General features: G+C 36.1%; 1 protein-coding gene across 3 annotated transcripts; it reads left to right on the top strand.

Annotated features, from left to right (window-relative positions):
* Nucleotides 1–5,674: 5,674 nt before the first annotated feature.
* Nucleotides 5,675–19,154, top strand: LOC104090322 (lysine-specific demethylase JMJ31). 3 transcript variants are annotated; one of them, XR_011412437.1, is made up of 15 exons: nt 5,675–5,837; nt 5,939–6,016; nt 7,217–7,300; nt 7,408–7,575; nt 7,665–7,733; nt 7,826–7,952; nt 12,663–12,735; nt 12,858–12,974; nt 13,826–13,945; nt 14,076–14,094; nt 16,771–16,852; nt 17,000–17,313; nt 17,399–17,447; nt 17,989–18,104; nt 18,186–18,260. XR_011412437.1 is itself a non-coding variant. In XM_009595387.4 (15 exons), exons 1-15 carry the CDS (start codon nt 5,691–5,693, stop codon nt 18,948–18,950), a joined length of 1,677 nt encoding a protein of 558 aa, XP_009593682.1. In that variant the 5' UTR covers nt 5,678–5,690; the 3' UTR covers nt 18,951–19,154. The 3 variants fall into 3 exon arrangements, 2 of the variants coding, with proteins under 2 accessions (XP_070044940.1, XP_009593682.1); XM_009595387.4 differs by lacking the exon at nt 17,399–17,447 and adding an exon at nt 18,882–19,154 and having other exon boundaries at nt 5,678–5,837; nt 18,186–18,279; XM_070188839.1 differs by lacking the exons at nt 17,399–17,447; nt 18,186–18,260 and having other exon boundaries at nt 17,870–18,066.
* Nucleotides 19,155–26,499: the final 7,345 nt, after the last annotated feature.

The following is a 26,499-nucleotide window of genomic DNA, read 5'->3' as shown; positions in this document are numbered from 1 at the left end:
AAACTACAAATCCACCATATGAGAGAAGAGCAAAGAGCATAAAAGGAATCTCTAAGAAAGAATAAGGTTTTTAGAAAGAAGAAACCAAAGAATGTTACAATCAACATACTCAAACTAGTATAGATGCCAAGGTGGATAATATGTTTGCTTATAAAACTCTTAAATCAACAGATCAAATGAACACCGATGAAGTTACTAAAATAAATAATCTAAGTAGGAAAAATGTTACTCCATATGAGGTTGTCCCAGAGAAGCCACCTGATCCACAACCATTAGGAAATGGTAGCTTTGAATTTCAAATCAAGTCCCCCTACAAATACAAGAAACAAATGAATATAGTCATTATGAATCTGAGTCTGAAGTTGAAATGGAGGAGGATCAATTTCATGATGTCAATGAAATTGTGGTTGTCAGTGATACAAGTTATGCCATGAAAGATCAAAATGTGAAAAAAAGAGTTTCAGATGTGATGATGACACAAGAGTGACAACTGGCCTCTTTTTCCATCCAACTGGCCCCTGATAAATTTAACTTGAACCGTGATGGACAGGATAAAGTAAGAGGGCACAATGAAGCTACAAAGGATATGCATAGATCTAACACTCACAATTTCCAATGATTAATACTTTATCATGGAATATTAGGAGTGTAAGGACTTTAAGTGCTTTCGAAAGACTCAAGACTATAAAAAATAGATACAATATCATTTTTATAAGTCTTCAAGAACCCTTTGTGCAAACTGAATATTTGCCAAACTATATGAAAGTACTAAAAATACAATATTGCTAATACAACATTAACACCAAAATCTGGTTAATCTAGTCTAATAACTTTACAGTTAATGTCATTAAAGATACTAATCAATATGCGACTTGTAGAATTAATCACTCGAGCACAAGTGAAGAGATTCATATCACTTGTGTTTATGCGAAATGTAGAACTGCTATGAGGAAAGAACTATGGGAAGAGTTAGTGCTACTGTCCAATTCCCTAACAGGTTCGTGGAGTATCATAGGTGATTTTAATGTAATACTGGAAGGCGGAAGCTATTGAAAAGGACAGAGGTACTCCCTATAAGATTGACAAAAGTTTTGACTTTATCAATTGTATGGAGAACTGTGGATTATAAGATGCTGGTTTTACTGAGAATATGCATACTTTGTGTAATAATAGAGAAGCTCTCGCTACTATATGGAAAAGACTTGACAGAGTTATGTACAACTCATAGTGGTTAAATCTTTTCAACAACACTTATGTGACCCATCTGGCAAGGGCTTGTTCTTATCATGCTCTACTATTACTTCAGTTCAACAGAAATAAAAAGGAGTTTGTCGGGTATTTTAAGTTCTATATTATGTGGACAGAACACTCCCAATTTCAGGAAGTGGTTAAAAGTGTGTGGGATGAAGATTGTCAAGGAAATCTCACATGGACTCTTCAATTGAAAAAGACTACTACCAAACTCAGTATGTGGTCGAAAGAAGCTTATGGTTGTATCTACAAAGATCCTAAAAAGATGAAAGCCGACATTGATATCCTTGAGCAATAATTTTTAGCCAATGACACCCCTCATAATAGAAGCAATCTCAACAAGACAAAGGCTTAATATGTGCAATTCCTTAAGACTAAAGAAGCTATTCTAAAGCAGAAAGCTAGGGTAAGATGGTTAAATGAAGGGGATTACAACACTACATATTTTCACAAAGTTATTAAGGATAAAATGAGAAGACTTTGCATCAATAAGATCATGAATGAGAACCATATTTGGGTGGAGGGCAATAAAGATGTCTCAGAAGTTGCTGTAAGATATTTCAAAGGCATTTTTAGTCAAATTCCAGACTATAATAATTTTGAGGACTTGTCTTGCATTACTAATGTGATTGATGAAGAAAATAATAATCTCCTAGTTGAATTGCTCTCTGAAGAGGAGATTAAGGATAACTTCTTCACTATAGACCCTGAGAGTGCACCAGGGCCAGATAGTTACTCAGCAAAATTCTTCTAGTCATGTTGGACTATAATGGCACCAGACATTACTAGGGCCATTCATTCCTTTCAAGATGAATTTTATCTTATGGTGAGCACTGAGGGACATAATTCCCATTGATACTAGGATTGCCAAAATAAGAATTGCTATTCCATCAAAATGTTGTTGCTACAGAGTTCCAAAAGAAGAAAATATTGAATTATCTTTTTTGTACATGCAATTATGCTCAAGATGTTTGGAGGATCATTTGTGGTCTGATGGGCATCCCCTTCTCCAACATTCCCCTGAGGCAGCTCCTTATGAACTAGTGAAAATGAAAATCTAAAAATGTTGTTATCGTGTTTATGGCAAGGTGTATCCCAACTATTATTATATGGGAACTATGGAGAGCAAAATGTGGAGCCAAATATGGAAAGGAAAGACATCTATTACTAACATTTCTAACACCATCTCCCAATTGATCAACAATAATTTTAAAAAGGTTCAGGTGAATTCCGAATTGGGATAGCATTGTATAGCTCATGGGAAGCAACATCAACTCAAAAAAGATTGTTATGGTTAAATGGATTAAACCATTTATCGGTTTTGTTAAGCTTAACTCTGATGGAAGCAGCAAAAATAAAATATGTGGAGGAGGGGGAATAGTAAGAGATCATGTTGGTAATCTTGTTTTTGCCTATTCTCTGAAGCTGGGAAAAGGAAGTAGCAATTAGGTCTAAAGCCTACTCACTCATGTTTGGTATAAGATGGTGCATAAATAATGGACATGACTTTATCATAGCTGAAAACGATTCAAAACTGCTTGTAGATTGTGTTAATGACCTCAGCAGTAACCCTGGGAGGTTACGGAAAGAAGTTGATGAACTGAAGAGGCATATGAGTTCGAATGGATATATTCTTCAACATTGTTATAGAAAAGCTAACTAAGTCGCCGATAAATTATCACAGCGATCAGAACAACAATATGCACGTTGATTTTGAAGACCTCCCTATACAGGTTAAAGGGCTCATGACAGTGGATAAATGGGGTATCCACACGTTCAGAACATTCAAGAAGAGGAAACATGATATTATCGGGGAGCCACCTTAAATGGTGTATCTTTTTCTTCTTTTGTAACTATAGTTACACCTTATGTTAACTTGGATATCATGTTGTTAATCCTAGTAACCAGGATATCCAAGCTTTATATTTGTATTTACCTCATCTTTTAGATAGAGGGCCGCTTCAAATCTGGAGTAGGGAGTAGTAGCACTCTTTGTAAACTCCCTCAAACCAAAGTGTACCTTATGGAAAGATGAATAGGATATGTTTCTGTTAAAAAAAAACTTTTTATATGTAATATGTGAATGAATATACCAATTAAAACAAGTGATACGTGAGTTTGAAATTTAGTGGTCTCTTGACAAAATCAGTTGGATCTCTCATTTCCTTTTAATTATGAAAAATAAGTATCTTCATGCCAAGCTAATATTATATTTGTTATTATTAGTACATTCTCAAGAATCAGGACTTGCCCTTAATTGGCGGTTTTGCGAGATATGGTTGGCAGTGGTAAGAGAATAATATTTGGTGTGACTGGTCCCATCTTCATCTTAATGAATCTTTTTATCAATAAATAAAAGCTTGAATTTGGAATCGTTAGTTTTAAAACTTTCTTCTTCATTCACGCGATATATGCAATTTTTCTCCCCGACCATATTAGTTGGGCCATGGATTCGAAATTTCGAATAACCAAAACGCGTAGAGGCAGCGAAAGTCACGGAGCAATGAATCCATTCATAACAAATTGCTTTCTTGCCTGTGTTTTATTTATTTAGTTTTCCTCTTGTTTTTCTTTATTTCCCTTTTCAAATATAAAAAAGACAGTCTGATGCATCCTAAAATATTTGATATAGACAATATACTCTAATACAAATATTAGTGACTGTTTCCATGACTCGAACATATGACGTATGTGATTAATAGAAATAAAAGAGAAAAATCAATTGTTACGATTAAGATGTTGTTTGGTTCAAACTCTGGCACTGCAATTCAAATTATGAACTTAGGATTCAACTGTTTTTGTGAATACATTTTCTTTCCTCTTTTTGGACTCTATAAATAACTTTACTAGATCCATATTTTTGAATCATAAATATTGTTATAAAATTGGATTACACTCAACAAAATGGCAAAAGTGGACTGGAATAATTCCATGATTTCTTTATGTATAAGCCATAAAATTGCTAATATTACGTATTTAATTATGTTTTAATGAGTTAAAATACATAAAACGCTCACTTTATTTACATAAATATATAAGATAAAGTTATAATAAATCAATTTTGAAATACCTTGTTGCTTTAAGTCATTTTCCCCTCAATATAACAACACAATGAGTACCTTAGTTTTTGCTCGATCCCTCAAGAAAGTAGAAGGACGACTCATTGGTCTTGTAGATCTATACTAACTGTATATATTATGGCATGACACAAACAAGATAAATTTTTGCATTTATTGTAAAACATAGATAAAAAGACACAGGTAAGCAAACCATACTGTAATAATGTAACTCTAGTGCCGATTATTGAAGTTGTTCCCTATGTTAGTTGAGGGTAAAAATATTAATTTAGTCTACTTTAAAAGGATTAATGGCTACTTTGCTAATATATTCGAAAAGCTGACTAAACTGTAATAGACTGCCCAATAAGTGCTAACCCACCAAATTTTGGGGCAAGTGCATAGATAACCATTCACAAGGATGTTATATTATAGATTAGCCAATACTTATTTTGTCCTAAATTTTAAACTAAAATTCTTAATTTCAGGGCAATTCAATTTGACCCGAAACCGATCGATCTAGCCATGAGCAGGTTGAAGAGAGCTCTAACAGGCCTTGGAGGACCGAACCCACGTATGTGGTAAAATACCTCGACTTTCGCCATGTAAGGAAAAAGATTGTGGTTCGATTGTACAACGTGCTTCTTTTATCCCATCAATCAATGCATGCTGCACAGAAAGAAGAAAGCGGCTCGCTCAATTTGGTTCAAACCTTGATGTTGTGACTTAGACATTACTCAATAGAGTGCAAGGCTGACAGAAGTATCGAAACAACCACAATATGGTTCCCTTTGTTTGAATAAATGCCGCTTATTTTAGCTTACATTCAAACCAAAGTAAACCCCTTTTATGGAGATTTACCCACCACAGAGATGCACAGAGGAAAAGAACGAACTTCATATATCCCTTTTCTACTCAATCTAGAAACAAGTCAGGCGTCCCGGAAGGGCCAGACATAAACCACCCGCTAAAAAAAACCAGACTGCTCTGGAATAGGTTAATCGCTGGAGCTACATCGGATTGACTACTACCCCAAGGACTCCGCTTCGATATCATCAAAAAAAGGAGGCACTCAAGCTTGACTATACGATTGGCAGAAAAGATTTTAGACTTGAGCATACACCTTCTTCCTCTATGGATAGGGCGACGTGACACGCAATGGATCGTTTAGAAAGGAGAACAAATTGATCACATGTCCCCTTCTCAACAACCTTTCATGATACTTTTGTCCCTAAAAATTAAGCTGAAAAATTAAAATTCAACATGCATTGGCTAATTACTAAATAGTAGCCTTTAAAGTGGCTACCCGTGTCTTTTCTACCCCAATTTTTACCGAAATTTTACTGTGTTGGGCTTCATAATTTGTTTTCCAAAGTTGCCGTTATGCCTGGCCCAGTCTCAACAAGCATCGGGGTTCAGAGCAGTACCAATGTAGCAATGGTGGAAGAAAATTTGCGAATACACACGTTCACCGAAATTCCGTCGCCGGAGATATTCTCTTCTCAGATTGAACCCAAAAACGTCCCAGCGGTGACTTCTCTAATTGAGAAAATATACATATCGCAGTATACAAACACGTACTACGTCTGTGCGGATGTGCTCATCAATGTTTTCTTTTTGTTTGGGTTTAGGTCTTCAAGGGATGCATAAAGCATTGGAAAGCTTTCTCAAAATGGAAACCGTCGGACGGTGGCTTAATATACTTGCAGGTTTTCTTTTCCGTTTCATTTCTTTAGAATTATACTATTAAGTGACGCCTGATTCTGTTAAGCTAAATAAATAAAGGATAGTCAAAATAAAATAAAATTTAGGAGAACTACTGGAAACATCAACTGTTTAGTGATGCCGCCTATGAACTGTAGGGCTGCCCGGTGTTGAGGTCTAGAATTTTCATATGATTGCTAATCATCGAAACTAAATATGTGTGCCTTTGCAATTAGGTTTTGAAGTCTTAATATGAATTGCAAAAATACTTTCCACAGTTTACTAGCAAAAGTTTTGCTGCAAAACTATACTGCAAGAAAGACAGCCAACTTATATTCACCTTCATTTCCATCAGGTTCTTGCAAATAGGAACCTTAAATGTTTAAATTAATCCATTGTTTTTGTTATGCAAGAATTGTTGTAGCAAGCTTCAATAAGAACAATATTCAATTGAAGAAGTGATTACAAGAAGCATAGAGACAGACTTCAAAGGCATTTTTGAACAATTATTGCTGGAAGAGTGAGATAAATGAAAGAGAAATAAATGATTCATCTGCATTTTATAAGACTTTTTCTCTGCTTTATTTTTTTCTGTGCTATTTGTTATCAGATTTCTAGTCTAGGTTTTGCTTCTTTGTCTAAGAGATTCTTACTTAGGAGTCCTCCGTGCTTCGTTTCTCTATCGGCTATTAGGATGATGGGGACGATAGAGAGTCCTCTAGGCAGGTCCGGTCCTTGCGTCTTTGTATTTTGATTGTTCTTACCGAGCTAGTGAATCTAGGGTCTTTCATTTTCTTTTGCAATATTCCTTTTTGGACATGCTAGATGCCTCGTATGTACAATAAGTCAGAAGAAAGAATGCTCTTTATCACACTCTTTTTGTCCCGAAATGTAATCACCTGAATTTCTACATTATCAAAATAAGGGGGTATAACTTGAAATAGTCATTCTCCCTTGTAGATTCACGAAGTAGATGCTGGCGATGCTTACAATTACTCGGATAGGGTTTAAAACTTTCACATACACATTTTATATGACTTTAACTGGATTACATGCTAACGCAGTTTTGGTACAGGACAGTAAAATTATAATCATGTGAATGAAAAGTAGTATTTGTGAAATTCATATACCCCATATGTATTTTAAAGACAATAGTGACTGATGTGCTCTCTCTGGAACTTTCATTTACTTATACTTGACTGTAGGAACGCGTAGGTTCAATAGTCGTGGAAGCTATGCGGTCCAGATCTGCACCAGTCTTTTATGGTGATATTAGAAGCCATGAAAGGGTAACTTGTTCGTTTTTGAGATATTTGAAGAGCATGCAATGCAAACTCTGTACTCTTGAATGATTTGGTTCAGCTGACACTTTAACTTATATCACCCTCCATTTCAGGTCCCACTGCCTTTTTCTACCTTTATCAAATATTGCTTGTGCCTATTGGAAAATAGGGATGGAAGGCGAGATGCTTTTCTGGAATCTCAGAAGCATAGTCTTGCAGTATCTGACACTGATCAAGCTTTACTTTTTGGAGAAGCTCCTCAGCAATTTTATTTAGCACAGGTGGCAATTTCATTGGCTATAGGAGTGGTCTCATTGCTTTCTTTCTAGTGGAATGCGACTAATACTGGATAAAATCTTTTCTTGTTCAGGTACCAATTCTGAATTTTGAGAACAAGGAACACAAGCAACTGGAGTGCCTTGGAGAAGATATTCAAACGGTGTGAGAATGACTGCATTCCCTCTGCCTGATTACCCCTTGCTTTCTGGGCGCAGAATTTCAACTTGATTGACATAAACCTCTACCTTGCAGCCTGTACCTCTGGAGACCAAAAGCCTAGCTTCTGTTAATTTGTGGATGAACAGCATGAAGTCTAGATCTAGCACACACTACGATCCGCACCACAACCTCTTATGCATAGTATCTGGGTGCAAGGAAGGTTAGACATATCTGTATTTTACTGGAAAAAACTTCCTTCTCATGCTATGGAATTCTCTTTCGGGAGGTTGTTGGAAGCAATTCCAACACTGTACATTTAGAGGGACCGGAACAACAGTGGACACAGATAGAAAATCGTATATCGTTCTGAGTATTATGTTCCTTTTCTGTCTGTTTGTCTCTCTCTTGAATGTTGATGCTTGGGAAGGAAACAAATTAGCTACGTCAGTTTAATTCTTGGTGGCATCATTCTGTGCCACCTTTAAAGGGCAGCACGGTGCACGAAGCATCCCGCATTCACGCAGGGTCGGGGAAGGGCCGCACTCCAAGGGATGTGATGTAGGAAGCCTACCCCGATGCAAGCATCAGTGGCTGATTTGATTCCACTGCTCGTACCCGTGACCTATAGGTCATATGGAAACAACTTTACCGTTGCTCCAAGGCTCCCCTTCTCATTTTGTGCTACCTTTGGTTTCTGGAAATTGCATATTGTTATTTCAAAGACGAAAATAAAGAAAAGAGGAAGATAATGGGATTTTATTATTTATCCAGAATGTAATCTATTTGTTCTCACCTGCTAGGTCCATGTACTAGTCGGAGCTACCACAATTGTCCGTTTTAATAGATTTGGTTTCAATTCTAAGGCCTGAGCCTTGGTGCAACCCAATCACAACAGAGAAGTGTTCTGAGTCTCCAACCACTGTTCTAACCCATGTTTTAGCTCTATCATACATGTCCTTATCACCATAGTATAAGTTACAGGGACATCTCTAGCCTCCAAACATCTCCATAGAACCTCCTTCGGGACTTTTTCATATGCTTTTTCTAGGTCATTGAACACCTTACGCAAGTCCCTCTTCCTCTCTCAATATTGTTCCACCAATTTCCTTATTAGGTGAATGGCTTCTGTAGTCGATTGTCACGGCATAAATCCAAACTGGTTCTCGAAAATAGACACCGTCCTTCTCACCCTTACCTCTACCACCCTCTACCAAACTTTCATAGTGTTGTTTAGCAGCTTGATACCCCTATAGGTATTGCAATTCTGGATATCACCCTTGTTCTTACACAATGGAATTATCGTACTCCACCTCCATTCTTTGGACATCTTCTTCATCCTAAAAATTCCCTAGTTGATACCCCTATAGTTGTTACAATTCTCGATATCACCCTTGTTCTTGTACAACAGAATCATCGTACTCCACCTCCATTTCAGACATTTTTTTCGTCCTCAAAATGACATTAAACAACCCAGTAAGCCACTCCAAGGCTGCCCTGCTCGTGTTCTTCCAAAATTTCACCGGGATTTCGTCTGGCCCGGTCGCTCTTCCCCTGCTCATCTTACGTATAGCTTCCTCAACTCTCCTAACTCTTATACGCCTACAATACCCAAAATCTCGAGGACTCTCGGGGTGCTCCAAATCACCCAACACAATGTTCCTGTCTTCCTCCTAGTTCAAGAGTTTATGGAAGTATGTTTGTCATCTTCATCTAATATGTGCCTCTTCCACCAATACTTGGCCTTCCTTGTCTTTGATGCACTTTACTTGATTCAGGTTACGGGCCTTCCTCTCTCTCACCTTGGCTAGCCTGTACAACTTCTTGTCCCCACCTGTCCCCAAGTTTTTCATACAAACGTTCAAACGCTGCAGTCTTGGCCTCTTTAATCGCTAACTTCGCCTCTTTCTTAGCTTTCTTGTAGTACTCCCTATTTGTCCCGTTTTATACCGGTCTTAGCTCGTTTTGTACCAGTCTTAGGCCGCTTTATTTGCCTTGGCGATGGACGTTCTGACGCAACACATCCAAGGTGAGGTTCCACGATGCTATTTGCAGATGACATAGTACTGATTAACGAGACGCGAGGCGGTGTTAACACGAGCTAGAGATTTGGCGACAGACCCTGGAGTTTAAAGGTGTCCAGTTGAGCAAGACCAAAATAGAATACTCGGAGTGCAAACTCAGTGACGTAACTAATGAAGCAGACGTGGCCATGAGGCTTGATTCACAAGTTATCTCCAAGAGAGGAAGTTTCAAGTACCTTGAGTCAGTAATCCGAATGGGAAGATTGACGAGGATGTTACACATGGTATTGAAGGCAGGTGGATGAAACAAATGCGAGCCTCCGGTGTTTTGTGTGATAAGAAGTTGCCACCAAGACTTAAAAGGTAAGTTCTACAGAGTGGTGGTTAGATCGACTATGCTATATAGGGCAAACTGTTGGCCAGTCAACAAATCTCATGTCCAGAAAATGAAAGTAGCATAAATGAGTATGTTGAGATGGATGTTTGGGCAGACCAAGAGAGATAAGATTTGGAATGAAGATATTCAGGACAAGGTGGGAGTGCCCCCCCAGATAAAGGATAAGATGCGGGAAGTGAGGCTAAGATGGTTTGGGCATGTGAAGAGGAGAGACACAGATGCCCCAATAAGGAGGTGTGGGAGATTGGCCTTGGTGGATCTGGGGGAGGTAGAGGTAGGCCAAAGAAGTATTGGGGAGAGGTCATTAGCTACGCAACTCCAGCTTATCGAGGACATGACCCTTGATAGGTAGGTGTGGAGATCGAAAATTAGGGTAGAAGGTTAGTAGGTAGTCGAGCGTATTTCTTTTCCATACTAGTCGTATTAATATTATTCTTGTATCCTTTGATTCTTAGTTTTCTATTACTACATGTTGCCTCTTTCGCTCCGGCTATCTTCTTATCTTGTATTTTCTGATTCATAAATTTCTATTACTACATGTTGCCTCTTTCGCTCCGGTGATCTTATTATCTTGTTGTTGTTACTGCTTGTTGCTACTACTTCTTTTTCGTATTTCCTTGAGCCAAGGATCTTTTGGAAACAGCCTCTCTACCTTCACAAAGTAGGGGTAAGGTCTGCGTACACACTACCCTTAGACTGGGTCTTTTGTTGTTGTTGTTGTTGTTTGCTATTATCTCTACAAAATAAAGGATACATCTGGCTTTTTCTCTGGCGTACTAGGCACAATTGCTAGCCAGAGCTACCACAGTTATCAATTTTCAATTCATCCAGTTATTTTCCATTAGCAATGAATGATTTTATTTTTTTTGATAAGGTAAATTGTATTAATCAAAAGGGAGAGAACTCCCGTGTATACAAAGTATACCAAAGACGTAGAGAATTTACATCAGAACATGATTCTCTACAAAAGACGCCCAATCTTCTATACAAGTAGGGGCTAAGTGAGTGCACCAAAAAGCGATCAAAGATAAAAGGCTATTCTTAAGATGTGAAAAATGAGACTGAATCTCCTCAAAAGCTCTCCTATTTTTCTCCCCCCATACTACCCACATGAGAGCTAACGGAGCGAATTTCTACGCCTTTTGCTTTCTTCTTCTACGGAAACCGCCCCAGCTATATAACATTTCTTTTACAGTGCTTGGCATCACCCATTGAACACCAAAGAGATTCAGGATTGCCCTCCACAAAGCTGAGGACACAGGGCAATGCAACATAAGGTGATCAACTTCTTCTCCTGAGCTTTTACACATATAGCACCAACTAACAAGTGTAATTTCCCGCTTTCGGAGATTTTCAGCAGTCAAAATCACTCCCCTTGCCGCTAGCCATGCAAAAAAGCACACCTTCGTGGGCGCCCTAGGAATCCAGATCGAGGAGTATGGAAAAGTGGTCTCCTCTCTCACCAGCATACTCTGGTAAAATGACTTTACGGTGAACAAACCATCGCCACGCAAGCCCCATCTCCAAGAGTCGCAGGATGGCTGGAGCATGTCTTGCCCGTATAACAGTGCCAACAAAACTTGAAACTCCGCAATCTCCCCATCTTGCATGTTCCTCCTGAATGAGAGGTCCCATACTACCCCCCTTCATGCTCCTTGCGAATCTGTTGGACCGTCAGTTCCTTCTGGTTTGAAACTCTGAAGACGTGGGGGAAGGAGACCCTCAAAGGATCCTCTCCACACCACCTATGATTCCAAAAGCTGATTCTCCTTCCATCCCCCACCCTTTAAGTGATGTTGCCACTGAATGCTTCCCAATTCTTCATGATACTCCTCCACATGCCACACCCGAAAGGTGTTGTGATCGCCTTGGTTCTCCAACCTCCTCCCGTTGAATCATACTTTTCTACTATGACCTCCCTCCATAGAGCATGCTCTTCTACCCCGAATCTCCACAGCCACTTTCCCATTAAAGCTCTGTTAAATACCCTAAGATCTTTCACTCCAAGTCCATCCCACTTCTTTGGGGAAGTGACTGTTTGCCAATTCACTAGATGAAACTTTCTAGTTCCATCCGCCGCATCTCATAGAAAGTTCCTTTGGAGTCGCTCCAGTTTTTCTGTGATGCTCACCGGTGCTTGCAACAGGGATAAGTAATAGGTTGGCATACTCGATAAAGTGCTTTTGATAAGCACTTCCTTACCTCCTTTTGACAAATACCGTTTCTGCCACCCTGCTAATCTTTTTTCAACCCGCTCGATCACTGGATTCCAAACCGTAGTATCCTTATATGAAGCGCCCAAAGGGAGGCCCATGTAAGTAGTGGGAAGGGAGCCCACCTTGCATCTGAGAACACCAGACAAGGCATCAAAATTAGTAACCTCACCTACCGGGAAAATCTCATATCTCTTTCTGTTTACATATCAACTGCAGTCAACTACGCTGAAATATTCTTCATCCTGAAACTTTGTTGGCCTATTCAAACTTTCTCAAAACTTTTATTTGGTTGGCAGTTACTTTATGGCCCCCTTCTGCAACTCCATACTTATATCCACTACCTCTGTATGGGGAGGCTTCAAACCACAGGTATTTCATCCTATATGTAATTTAGACGTATTTTTTCAGCTCTTTTCATTTATGGTTAGGTAGAAATTGGATAGTTCAGGCACATAATATGTTGTCCTCTTTTATTCTTTGTTTCCTTGCAGCTCTGTTACTTTAGAAGAACCGAACCTTTCGGTCTACCCAAGGGCAGCATGCCTAAATGGCTTTTCACAAAAGGTTGTTCTTCATGCTGGTGATGCCCTGTTCATTCCCGAGGGATGGTAAGATATTACCCTGTTTTATCTCTTACTAAAATATGCATAATATGTTTGTTTTCCTCCTTTTCCCCTTCTTTTTAAACATTGTAAACCCTCATTTCTCTGGATGTGGATTATCTCATAAAAAAAGTGTTTCATGCTGTATGATCTTACTGGTCTAGAGAAGAAAATATTCCACTACGCAAAGTCCGCCGGCATAAGTTGTGTGAGAAAATTGGAACTTTTGGATTGCTAGTACAGAAAATGTACAATTTTGACACAATTCACAAGATACTAACTTTTGTTATGTATGCTTCAATTCTAAATTACTCATTTTTCGATAATCTTCTGTTTGCATCAGCTGCAAGTGTCGTGTACTGCTTCCACTAATTTCTGTATGTCTGCATGTTCTAAGGTTCCAATTCGTTTAGTTTGTACCCATTTATTCTGTCAAAAGAATTGAGAATATCAATTGTGCTATGTGGTTGAAACTTAGTACTGGAGCAGTAATTCTATTGGAGTGCCCTTTTACAGAAGCATAAGTTGCACAGAATTTTCTTCCTTGCTTATCAGCATGTTCTGTATATTAAATCCAACAGTTATATCTGGATTTCTTGTTGACTACTGGTGGATGCCGTTAATCTTAGAATGAATTTATTTTTCACAGAAGATGTATATTGGGTTTTGTTTACTCTATTTGTTGGAGATGGAAGCAATATGTACTGTAGGAAACCCTCCGACTTAACCATATGTCTTTCGATGTAGGTCACTAGATGTATCAACTCATTGAATGACGTGTATCCACAGTGGCTCTATTTTCTCCTCTTTCTTTTTGAATTATTGGATGTACCTAGTCATTAGTGTTGATATTCTAGGTTTCATCAAGTGGATAGTGAAGTACTAACCATCGCTGTTAACTTCTGGTGGCGGTCCATGACAATATCTGGCATGTTGGAGCATATGGATGCATATTATCTGCGTAGAATACTAAAAAGGTAGTTTTGTCTATCTCGTCTTTTAGATTGATCAGATTTATTGTTGGCTCTTCTGTGGTGTTCATGAAGAAACATTAGACTAATAATTTTGCTCATTGGTGCTCTTCCACCTCTCCACTGGCAATGCAAGATTGACTGATAAGGAAATGGTTAGTTATCCTATATCTCCATTCATCGTTTTTAATTACGTGAAATATCTCATTTAAAAGTTTAAGCTGTTAGTGAAAGAACACTTATTTATATTGGTCTTCGTTATGTCATTTCATGTGCGACATGGATTCTTTTGCTTTGGCCTAAGCACATGGAAGTTCATTGATAATGGATGACGATAAAACTCAATTCATTGATAAAATTCGTTGCTGGGACCTTTACTTGTATTTATACCATATTAAATTGTGGGAAGTACATCATCTACAAGTTTGAGCTGTAATAACAGGAAATATTCGTATTTCCTTATAATAGCTCGATTATTGACTTTCACTTGACTAGGCCCTCTGGTAGAAGGTGCGTACAGAAACACCTTGCTGTTTCAAAAGTAGACTATTTTTGGCCTTCACCTCTAACTCATCAAACAGAGTCCTTGTTGGTTCACCCTCCATGTAAACTGATATGTTTCATGCAACATTGCTTTGACTCGATCCTGCACCCTAGAGATTCATCTCATGTTGTACAATCTGTCTCACTTGCATTTGTTAATTGGGTCATGATGTGTCTCAGCTGGCTTCTGTGGGATGTATTTCTTTTTAATCCCTTACTTATCCACCACATTTTTTCCCTTGCACATCATTCTTTTCTTCATTAAGTTGGGTACGGTTGCCACAAATTTACCTTTCGTTAAAACAATTAGGTAAGGTCGCACGACCTCTTTACATTTGCCTTCCTTTCTTGCATTTGATCTCTCCTTCTCTGCATTTTCTTCGTTCTTTTTGTCAGCAATCGGCTTCTTTTCCTCCTCTTCTTCTTCGTTATTCTTTTCTTTTGGTTTTATATGTTCTCAATATGGCCTTGAAGATGACATGCTATTTTTTAACTGACCCCTTTAGTGGGTTTTGACTCGTGAAATTCCTCCTCCTTCTTTGGCTTTCCCCATGAGAACTTGCCGATGAGGGTAAGCTTACAATCTTTTGCAATCTTGACGAAGAAGTCCTGATCTGAAAAGGAATACGGCAGGTTTACCCATATGTGTTCCCTTTTCATTTCAATTGGGCTGAGATTTGAGCTTCATGGCAGATTTTCCTTGACCATTGCAGAAAAGGGCTACGGGGCTTCACCATAGTCTGAACAGGTATGGTAGGTGGTCGGAGCACTGCGTTCTTGTTTTGTTAGGTGACAGTCGATTTTTTTGTTTGGGGGGATGGGGAGGCTGGGTTGCTTTGTGCTACTGAATGTTTTTGACTGAAGCTGGGTCTGTTGATTTCGAGATGCTTTTAGCTGGTAGAATGGGTTGGATTGGTCGGAAATGGCTAGGTGGCGCTGGAGGGTTCATTGAAGGCTATTTGGCCCGGGTTTGCTAGGGTGGGCTGGCATGGGTGCGTGTCATCCATGTGTTAACTACGTGTCAGCGTACATGGAGGAGAGTTAATGTCTATAAGAATTTGGTTTGGTGAGTTGGAGGCGAAAGGCAAAAATGGTCCACTTTTAGAACGGTGATGGTGTTTTTGTTGACAACTTCAAATGGAGGGCATACTTGAGCGACAATCTAATAGTTGATGGGTAAATTTGGATCTTTTCCCTTATAATAATCATTTTAAAAGCCAGTTTTAAGATGCTTCTGTGCTTCATTTGTGGGGTGGAGATCAGTGATTCTGTCCTTTCAGGATCAGATGAATCATATATGTTTAGGATTGACATCCATTCATGTTCAGCTATTGGGTTGTCATGAAAAAGATAGATAGTACATAGATTGTTAGATTAAACAGGTTGAAATTAAGTACTCAATAATTTAAACCTTTCATTGGCTTTGATTCCAATGACCAGATGTTGGTCAAACAAAGGAATAAATAAAACAAGAACTCTTGGTTGGTCAAACATTAAAGATCCATCTGGTTACATATGAAATGCGTAATGCATGGAGTATAGGATAAACAAAAGAAAGCTTTGATGATTGATGGAAGACAGTAGAGGGGTGACTTGGGAGATCATGACAGACAATTGTCTGTAAAAATGTATATTGAGTATTGACGTTGTAAGAAAATTGTCATTGATCAGCCCATGGCGACGAAAAAACCTTATAAAAAAAAGGAAAAGAAAATTGACATTGGGGTCTAAACTCAATCCAAAAAGTTATCTCATGAGGCAAGGTCAAGATCATATAAAGTGAGTATAAGCGATACCCTTAACAACGCGGGACTGTAATACCCTATCGCACTAACATAACATGGGAACTCAACATTGGCTAACCAAAAATGAGGGATGACTGTGGCTCTGATACCATGTTAGCTAGCTCATGAGATAGAAAGTGTCCAAAATCGTATATAGAGATTAAAACCAATATCTTCAACTGCTGTGGGACTCTAATAGACACCAAGAAATTTTCAAGTGAGGAAGAACTGTTTGGTAACATTTGAATGCAGTTGGTGATGATGGAGGCGGTAAGACTATGATTTAGATGGATTAAGGAAAGTAGTTCTTTCAACTTGTTTTGACTTGTGATAAAGCACTATTGTTGTTTCCTGAGAAAAAGCTGTTTTTCTTGGGAAACTTGAGGTTGTACTTTTAATTGGACTGAATTGTTAAACATCAATGCAGAGATCGATTTACCATGTTGTTGGATAATAGGTATATACATGATTTTTTCATTTCTCTCTCTTTTGTGACCAGGGCAGAATAAGATGCTGCATTTTCCTTCAAGTAGTATGGATAAAACTATGACTTGTACGACTTCCCAGCCTAATGATGCATACGGAGGTAAATCATTTTCTCTACTTGTTAGTTTTGAATATTAGCTTTTGCACATTTTTCACTTCTGGGGTCTTCTTAATACCTATATAGGAGAAAAATTGACATATATATAGGCCAGTCCTGTGCTCTGAGTACTGTAATTCTATTCACTAGATCATGGAGAACAGAGAATCAGCACGAATTGTGGCGACGGGAGTTCAAATGATGAGCTTAGGTCAAAAGTGGTGCTGCAAGATTTGGAGCCATGTGTATCACAGTCTCTAAAAGAACTTATTTCTTTGGTCCATGACCGTCTCAATCCTAGCAAGCCGACGGGATTGGAGTATACAGATAATTCTTCTGCTAAGGAGAATGATGAGACGAATAAAAGAAAAGAGGACTTATGTAGCATCAACGATGATCCAGTTGCTAATCTTATTTTAACTCTTCATCCACTTACAATCCAGAGTGTCTTTCTTGCAATGGCGGTGAGTTCCTTCTTAACGATTTTGATGAATCTTGGTTATCTTGGGCCCATATTATTATTCTTAACTTCTTCTCTTTCCTTTTTAGTTCTCAAAGGAGATGCATACGCTATAGTCCAACTGGATAAGACAAAAAGGTTGAGAAACTGTTCTGTTTCTTTGGGGGTGAAAAGTTTGGGGGGGGGGGGGGGTTGTAAGCAGAAACATCATATTGGCAGATATATGATTATTGTTTACCTCAAAAAAAGATATATGATCCTTGGTTAAGTTCTACTGGAAAATTTAAGTTCTATTGGACATTTCTATACAAGCTTAAAACTCCCGTGTTTGTAGGGTGGAAACCAGTGTATTAGCATTCCTAAAATCAGAATAGGTAGAATCTGTATTTAGCTATACTGGACAAGTATTTCCTGCCAATATTTAAGTGAGTGAGCCCTTATCCTTCAAATGCTTTAGCATCTTGGAGGCTGGACAAACTTTTGGAGTATGTGATTTGTTTTCTCATGGTTTGTTTTTATCTTCCTCCTTTATTTCCCTGAGACCACCTTGTTTTTTCTAGAGTCAGCTGCTGTTTTATTAAGGCGTTCTCCACGCATTATTCATCCCAATCCTTTCAGCTCTCCGTGGTAGTTTCCTTCCCCTTTCATTGCTTTAATGAAGCTAATTTCTCATTTTCAGAAAGATTTTCCAAGAACACTGGAGGCCTTAGTACTGCATGTACTCACTCCTGTTGGATCAGAGATCCTCACTCGAAAATTTGAAGAGATGGATCAGCTAATTTCAGGAGAAGACCAGTATGTTTTGTTTGCATGCATTTCTGTGGACTAGAAATTTTCTTTTGCTCTTAACGTCCCAGTTTCCGGTGATGTATACAGGAACGAATTCTACCGGATCTTTTATGGCGTTTTTGATGACCAGTCTGCCGCAATGGATTCACTTTTGAATGGCAAGGAGTTAGTTGCTCGTCAGGTGCGACTTTTAGATCCTTAAGGTTAAATGCAACTTATCTGCTATTCAACTATTACATGCACTGTCACTTTTTATTAAGCTGGTATCTGTATTTCCTGGTGAAAGGAATGAAATTTATATTTATCGTTATTTTTGTTCTTTCTCGATGATATGAATAAAATATCGTTGTTGTAACTGGTGGTAAAATCATTTGACGGATAACCAATCTACTTAATATCTGGACCAAAATGAGCGTGGCGCATCTGTCCAACCTTTTTGTTGCTTTGAGTAAGTTCTCAAGGGGTTGTACTAGGGTCCTCCGAGCTATTTAGTCTTTCAACATATAGCGTTCTCTGATGTAGATCAGTTAAACTACAGGCTCTAAAATTGTTTGATCTGATTTGACTCTTTTCGTGTTTGTGGTATTTATTTATGCACTCGTACATACTACATGAAGCAAAATGTCTTCTCTCTAGTGTCAACTTCATTTTTCTCTTAATTGTATTAGTATGTGATGTCAATGGTTAAGAATGTATTTACTTCATTTGAGTTCTCGTCATTAGTCCGTACTGGAGAATGAGAAAAACCACTATGACTTAGTCTTGCTTATTATGACATTACAGGCATTTGAAAATGTGCTCGATCAGTACATGGGAATTAATCTTGATGGGCCAAAACCAGCAGCCAAATAGGTTACCAAGCACTTCAATGAGAATATCGGTCCCTTTCAAATTGGATTCACGACGGAGTCCTTTCCTCTCCACCCTTTCCTCTTCATTTGCTGCTGTAACCCTAAATTACTGAGGTCTCTACAAAATTTAGCTGCCATTTATTGCGTGCTTTTGTAGATTCTCTGCAACATAATTTCATATTGAAGTTCAGATTTTTCCTGTTTATATTGTTTAATGCCTAAAATATTTTGGATTAGAGAGTTGCGTTCTTTAGAAGTGATTCTTTTATCAAGGGAAATTCTTGAAATGGCATTTTCTGCCTTTTGTTTCCACTCTGGTCGTAAGATAATTTTATTTTTTTAGAGTGGGGTTTGGGCAGGAGGAGAAGTTTTACAAAAGCTTATGTTAAGTGGATTGAATGTAGCTAATTACCAATTCACTTGCGTCAGTGAGTTAACAAGCTTCAAAATATTGATTTTTGTGTCAGCTTAAAGATAATAATGACCATGGATATTCTTTTTTCAATGATACGTAAGGGCAATAATTTATTAGTAATCATTCTTGACATTTCTGTCCAGTTCATGTGAGAGTTGAGATGGGTCTCACTATGATTATCTAGTTTTTTTTTGGGGTAATATTGGAGTAGTGTTGCATACTACCCTTCCCAGACCACTTGTGGGATTATAGTGGGTTTGTTGTTATTGTATTGGATAAGCTAGTATCTTTTCGACCCCAAAGCCAGGTGGCTAATGATATATATTAGTTCTTTTGCTCCCATGTTATTTTGTGTTATGGATGCATGCAGATCCTGCGCTACTAAAGATCAAGTTGGAATTAGCCAAGAGTATGTGAATTCTTTGGAAACATGTGTCATAGGCCTTTACCTTTTGCATTGTACTTAAGGGTTCTCAAGAAAAAGAAGCACTTGCATTGGGATTCCAAGCTGAATGGAAAAGAAACTAAGGCATGGTAAAGAAGTTTTGGTAATTATTAGGTTTTGTAAGGGAGTACGAAAGGAATAAAAGGGTAAACATTTAAAGATGCGATGAGTGGGTATAGAATAGAAGCTTTTATATCTGTCTATGACCCAGAGGAAAAGATGAAAAAGAGAGTATCTTTTTTAGTAGGCAAATGGTATATAATGTACCTTAGACCTGCAACTTATATAACTTTCTAAAAGCTTGGATATACCATAATACACTGTCACAACTTTTGTTAATTCCTTAAGGCCCATGTGACTGCATATACTTTTGTTGAGACTAATGGAATGTGATTCTTTCCTCTTTTCTTTTGTCACCTTCATGTTTCCTCTTTCCTGGGTATGTTGTTTATTATTAAGTGTTAGAGATTCGGAATATTATGTTAATTCTCGTAGCCGTATAATTAAAGCATCAAGTTCAACCCATGTTTCAATGAAATGTCTTAACATTTCCAGTCTTTAAACGTTGATGATGCTCTTAGTAAAAGATAGAGAATATTCCTGGAGTCTGTAGTAGAATATAGAAAGAGATAAAATTCTACGAGGCACTTGCTAAAAAATTAGATTCCGTTGAGATCTGGGATAAAGATCTGCCCAAGAACGACTAATTTTGCTTCGACTTGCATTGCACTGCCTTTCATCTCCTTTATCAGTAGAGCAGAATCTTCTCCGTCGCATGGGCGGATTCAAAATTTGAATTTTCTGGGTTCAGGATGTCACATGACACACAAACCACTTGAGTGAATTGGTTTGAAATTTAATATTTGTACATATATAATAGATCTCTTAAAGCTACTAGGTTAGTTGAACTCGTAGCTTTAATTAAATACATCCGCTCCTGCAGTTGTATGGCCTCAACCATCACTCTTGGAGAAATAACTTACTTGGAAAACAAACATAATGCGTCATCTAATATTAACATCAGATCAGTTCTTTGTATCAGTTTAAGAGTAAACTACAATACATAGCACTTATTGTCTTGATATTTCTACGAGAAAAAGAAAAAAAGGGAAAAGACAAAAAGAGGCCGCAGTTTTGGATCTTTTCCTCGCATAGTTATTGTTTAGTGGTCATACAAAATGTAATAATTTTGTTGTCAGTACTGAGGAGCCAAGTACGTAGAAAGATTGTGTAGTGTGGTGCACAAAAATAAAGAAAAAGAGTCTGTGAATGGCAAAAGAAAGAAATCCTAATGGAATTAATGCGCCCACAAATTAAAGAGATGAAAACCGTTGACATTGTTCTCTTCTTTTTAATTTAACAATGCTCTCTCTTACTATCTCTATCTTATAATTTTTATCTTTAGTTTTTTTAACCTTATTTCCTTTATCTTTTGCTCTTTGTTTGTACCACTAATTTCCGGACCACCACTGTTACACATACAGAATCAAACTTAGTGGCCTTTTTATACTCACGCTTATATGCAGGTTTTTACAGCTCTCGCCTCTCGCTCTCTCTACTTCCCTTTTCTTGCTTCGATTTCATAACTTTTTTTTTATTTTATATTTATGTAGTTGTAGTAATTGCTAAATACTCGTACCTCATAACAGATGCATGGGATTTCTACTTTAAACAAAAAGATTCATGCCTGGGAAATAGCAAATTTACAAATAATTCCCTGAACACAAAAGAGCTGGTCCGCCATTCCATCCCTACAATATCCCAAATTCTCACTATTTGCGTTTACTTTTACCACTTTCAAGTCTCCCCTTGGACCAACGGTAAAGTTGTTTCCGTGTAATCTATAGGTCACGTTCGAGCCATGAAAGCAGCCACTAATGCTTGTATTAGAGTAGATTGTTTACATTATACCCATGAGATGCGACCCTTCGATCCCCGGACCCTGCATGAATGTGACATGCTTTGTGTACCACACTGCCTTTTTAGCTCCTCTCTTATACATTTCTCTAGTAAAAACTTATATGTATTAGGTGTTTACACCTAAAGAATAGATGCATGACAAGTGTTTTTACATTTTTTTATTTATTAAATCATGGTTCATTAATGCATATTTTCAGTATATTAAATCATTTAATCATAGTTAGTTGAGTTGTTTGGTGTAAACACTCGGTTTGAATTAATAACGTAGTATTTACCGTCATGCTATTATGTATCTTATAAGGTTTTCTCATATCCTTTAAGAAAAATCATTTAACACCCGATTGGAACAATAAGGGCAGGCAAAAAATAATAAATGATTTATATTTTTGCCTTTGTTTTTGGGATGTGAACATTTCAGATTCAAGAATTGTTGTAGTAACTCGATTAAGGATATGCTATTCCAATTTTATCCATCTCTTAGAGTTAGGTGTGCAATGGTTGCTGCTCCTAAGTCGAATCGGTAAATGATTGAGTCCATTAAGATAATTCATCAGGTTCTTTTGCAAATTGAAGCTGCAAGCGTACTTACAATATAGTTTACACTAACCAAGTCTAAATATATCTTTAAAAAATCTTCTGTCTAATTTAATGGTGTTTAAAGTGTGACCTATTTACTACCCCATATCTTTTGGCATTGGGAATAACTTGAGTTTTCAAACCAAATAATCTTCTGAATATGGCAGGACAAAATAAACATTCCTTCAAAAAATAAGAACTCGAACTTTTAAAATTTTTGAGTTGGTAAATCTTACTTCAAAAGTAAAAAGTGAAAAGTTGAAGATAAATAAAAGTATACAGCATGCGGAGTACAACTGCTTTTTCACAACGAGTCATCTCTTACCAAAACTCTAAAGGCCCTAGTACTGTCTGACTGTTTTTCCAGTTAAGATTAATATCTCCGAGCATGATTAATAAACAATAACAACAACAATAACGGTCTACCTCTTGGTCCCAAACAAGTTAGACATCGACTATATTAATTCTCATGCACTTCTTCATTTAAGCAACTCATATTATCATCATACCAGATAAAATAAAAGTAAAAAATAAGTTAAATACATATAATATTAGAAGTTAACAAATGTACCTATTTCCAACTAGTAAATATATATCGCATATACAATTTTTTTTATTGTGTCTTATCTTTAACTAAGTCTGCATTGATTCTAAGCATAATTCATCACTACTAGAAGCATATTCTTCAATTCTCCCTCTTCATTTTTTTTGGGGGGAGGGGGAGGGGGGCTGTGGGAGTGGGCAATATCCAACTATCACAAGATTGGAAGAATGGGAATCTTATCCTATTTTCAGTCAAACGATAGAAAAATATTTTCAACCCTTGTAATCGACGGTTGGCAAGTTTAATGGTCAAGCAATTTGTTGAGACGAAGTATGATAAATAAGTGAAGGAAAGTGGATATTTTCATAGTAGTAATTGACACAATTAAAACAAAAATATACGCCTATTATTAATTGGCACAAACTTGTATAGTTTAGTGTGGAGAAGTTGGACACAAACCCATTCCGAGGAGACAATTCATCTTTCTTAAGCTTGGGGTGAATCTACCTAATTTTTGTCTCACTTCTACTTCTTGAATTTATGTTTTGGAGCGGTGACAAGAAGAGCTATAAGAAATGCATAACGTGATTTTCTTTTCATTTCTTTTCTTTTTCCCACCATTATTTCAATTTGTATTAATTAATGCCTACGGGTATGTTTATCTATATATTATTATTATTATTATTATTATTATTATTATTATTATTATTATTATTATTATAAAAGCATGAATACAATGTTGGTTTACAAAAATAACCTTTTAATATTAAGCATAATAATTCATAATAAAAGGACATAACCGTAATTCTAGATATTAATCTTATAATCTTATTAGTTTTAGGACATAATACTACACTTTAGGAATCCTACATGATTACCTTTAGGAATCCTATTAGTATAATTACTTTTCGGCTGTCTAATTCATATAAAATTGAACAAGTAAATATCTTTAGTCATGTAATCCTTTTACTTTTAGGATATACTTCTTAAAAATTATTATTACTAATTTAATTTAAAAATATATTATAATGTCCTATTATTAATTTAATTTGAGAATGTATTATATTGTCTAAATTCATTTAGAAAAAGAAGAGACTATATTATTATAAAAGCATAAATGCAATATTAATATACCAAAATAACCCGAAAATATGAAACGGAATAACTCATAGGGAAAGGGCATAACTGTAATAACTTATTTTTTGGACTACAATATCTTCTATGCTAGTTTTTAATATTAAATATTTTAAAATTAATAAAATTTATCTATTGCATTCTTATTAAAAATATGTAGGAAGGTTTAATGAAATGAATTTCATCAGAATCCTCCGTATTGGCAATACATTACCACTTCATAATGTCCAATACCAAAAAAATAAAGTAATATTAAATGGATTGCATAAAGACTTGACATCGAGAAACAAAATACTCCCATGATAATATATTTTTATATTATATTTAAACTATTTTTCTACTCAAATAATATTATTTTATTAATTTTTCTCATAATATTAAAAAAAACTCAATTATTAAACAACAATTAAAAAAATATTTAAGAATATAAATGTGTGAGAAAGAGAAAAAAATGATCAGTAAAAGTCAATACCACTAATGATTCTTCAGACATAAAGATCTAAAAGTGAAATGTCATATCAATCATTTACTCTTTGAAAATAAAATTTATGGTGGATAAAATTATATTTAAGATTAAATATTCAAAATAAGATGAACTAATATTAAGATCTGAATCAACATAGAATAAATTATTTTTTATGTTAAAATCAAATAATTAAATCTTTTAATTAATTATTTTGCAAGAGAATCCAATTCAATTATTTTTTAAATTCATCACATGAGTAAAATTCTTATTCAAGTTAAAAAAAATCTTAGGCACACAAATTTATTCCATAAAAAGAGCGTTAGAACACAAAGTAAAATGGTTAATATACTATTAAGAATCAAAATGCTATACAAGTATCTGAGTAAGTACAATCAAAGCTAAATCCTAAACAAGAACAAGCTTTCAAGACTATATTTTAAAGAGTCGACTCTGCTATAACAAGATTATTCTTTGTAGATGCCTCCGGCGGAATCGAAATAATATTTCTATGTCATGTATTACTTGTAAATATCATATCAAGAGGCATGACATTGTTAGCAATAATAGCAAGTGGTGTACCAATAATGATTTAATTGTGAGGTCACCCACTTTAGATTTGATATACCTTTTCAAACAACTTAAATAAACATCACATATATATCAAAGCAGAGCAATGGTGCTCAATTTATAAGGAAAGCAAAATTCATAAAATGGGATGAAACACTTATGGCTAAGTGTCAAACAGAGTTCTAGAGATACATTGAATATTAATGAACCGTTTGGTAAAAAATTAATGGTTTAGGAGGTAATTTATGTCAAGTTAATTTCAAAATCGATAAAAGCAGAGACCGTAAAAGCTAGCTGGCCAAAGTTATACTTCTGATCTCAAATGAAAAAGATTCAACTGGCAAGAAATATAAAGTAAGAACAGATCCGGTATTCAGTATCTTCTTGCTTCGTGTCGGAAACGAATAAGAGCATCTAATAAAAGATGATTTGGTTCTTCCTGAACACTTGGTTATCGATCCCAATGGTAATAGTATGCATCTAATAAGATAAATATTTCTATCATTATATTAAAACGCAATTTGTGCAAATCACATGATAGAATTAAAAAGATTTTTTAGCTAGCAGAAATGAATATGTTGATCAACTAAATAAAAAGTTGATTGCAAAATTTTATAGCTAAACAAAATATTTTTTTTGACTCAGCAAAAAATGATACCAATAATTACAACCAAGAAGAATACTTAAATACTTTAATACCAAACGACATTCTATCATATCCGTTTGTTATCAAGTTTATTATTTCTTACGTATGTTAGTGTCACCGTATATATAATAGACAAAGTTGATCTTCCATTGTATATAGTTTGAATTTGAAGAAAAAAAATGCCTGTCATGCTACTGAAAAACTTAAATACGCCAAATAGCTTATATAATAGCACATAGATGGTATATAGAAGTTTTGACAATAAAGTCATACATGCAAAAATTATGATACTGGTCAATGTGCTGCTAAGTATATTCTTATCTCTGAATTCAACTTTCGTCTTTCGAAACTAAGAAACATCCTTTTAAATTTGTGTGAAATATTTTTTTAGTATGTTTATGTTTTGCAAATATAATAAATAAAGCACAAGAACAAACACCCTAAATATTAGACTATATTTATCGCAATATATTTTCTTGCACGAACAACTGTATATTGCACTTTCAAGAGGGATATCAAGATCGACAACAAGAGTTCTGGTTAAGGAAGAGCAACCAAAGCATTAGAAGGAAACATATACAAAAAAATATTGTCCACAAAGAAGTGTTCGTTAAGATACCATCACATTAAATACCTTTTAAACTATAATACATAGTTATCTAACTAAGATGACAAAATTGATCATTTGTGTAAGTTTTGATGATGTCCTTTTATTTTAAATTCATGTATTATGTTAATGTAATAATATTTTTCAGTATTTAGATGATTGTTGTATTATTATACATAAAATTTCTCTTATTAATTAAATTTTATTGTTATTTCATATAAATAAATGTT

This window comes from Nicotiana tomentosiformis, chromosome 1 (genome assembly GCF_000390325.3).
Source record: "Nicotiana tomentosiformis chromosome 1, ASM39032v3, whole genome shotgun sequence".
NCBI classification, from domain to species: domain Eukaryota; kingdom Viridiplantae; phylum Streptophyta; class Magnoliopsida; order Solanales; family Solanaceae; genus Nicotiana; species Nicotiana tomentosiformis.
This window is presented reverse-complemented; position numbering and strand designations above follow the sequence as displayed.

Excerpts from the sequence above, each read along its gene's own strand:
- LOC104090322 (XM_009595387.4), top strand. The coding sequence starts at position 5,691 with ATGCCTGGCCCAGTCTCAACAAGCATCGGGGTTCAGAGCAGTACCAAT. Across the intron at positions 6,017-7,216 it reads GTGGCTTAATATACTTGCAG|GAACGCGTAGGTTCAATAGT; the intron begins GTTTTCTTTTCC and ends ACTTGACTGTAG. Across the intron at positions 18,105-18,185 it reads CTAATTTCAGGAGAAGACCA|GAACGAATTCTACCGGATCT; the intron begins GTATGTTTTGTT and ends TGATGTATACAG.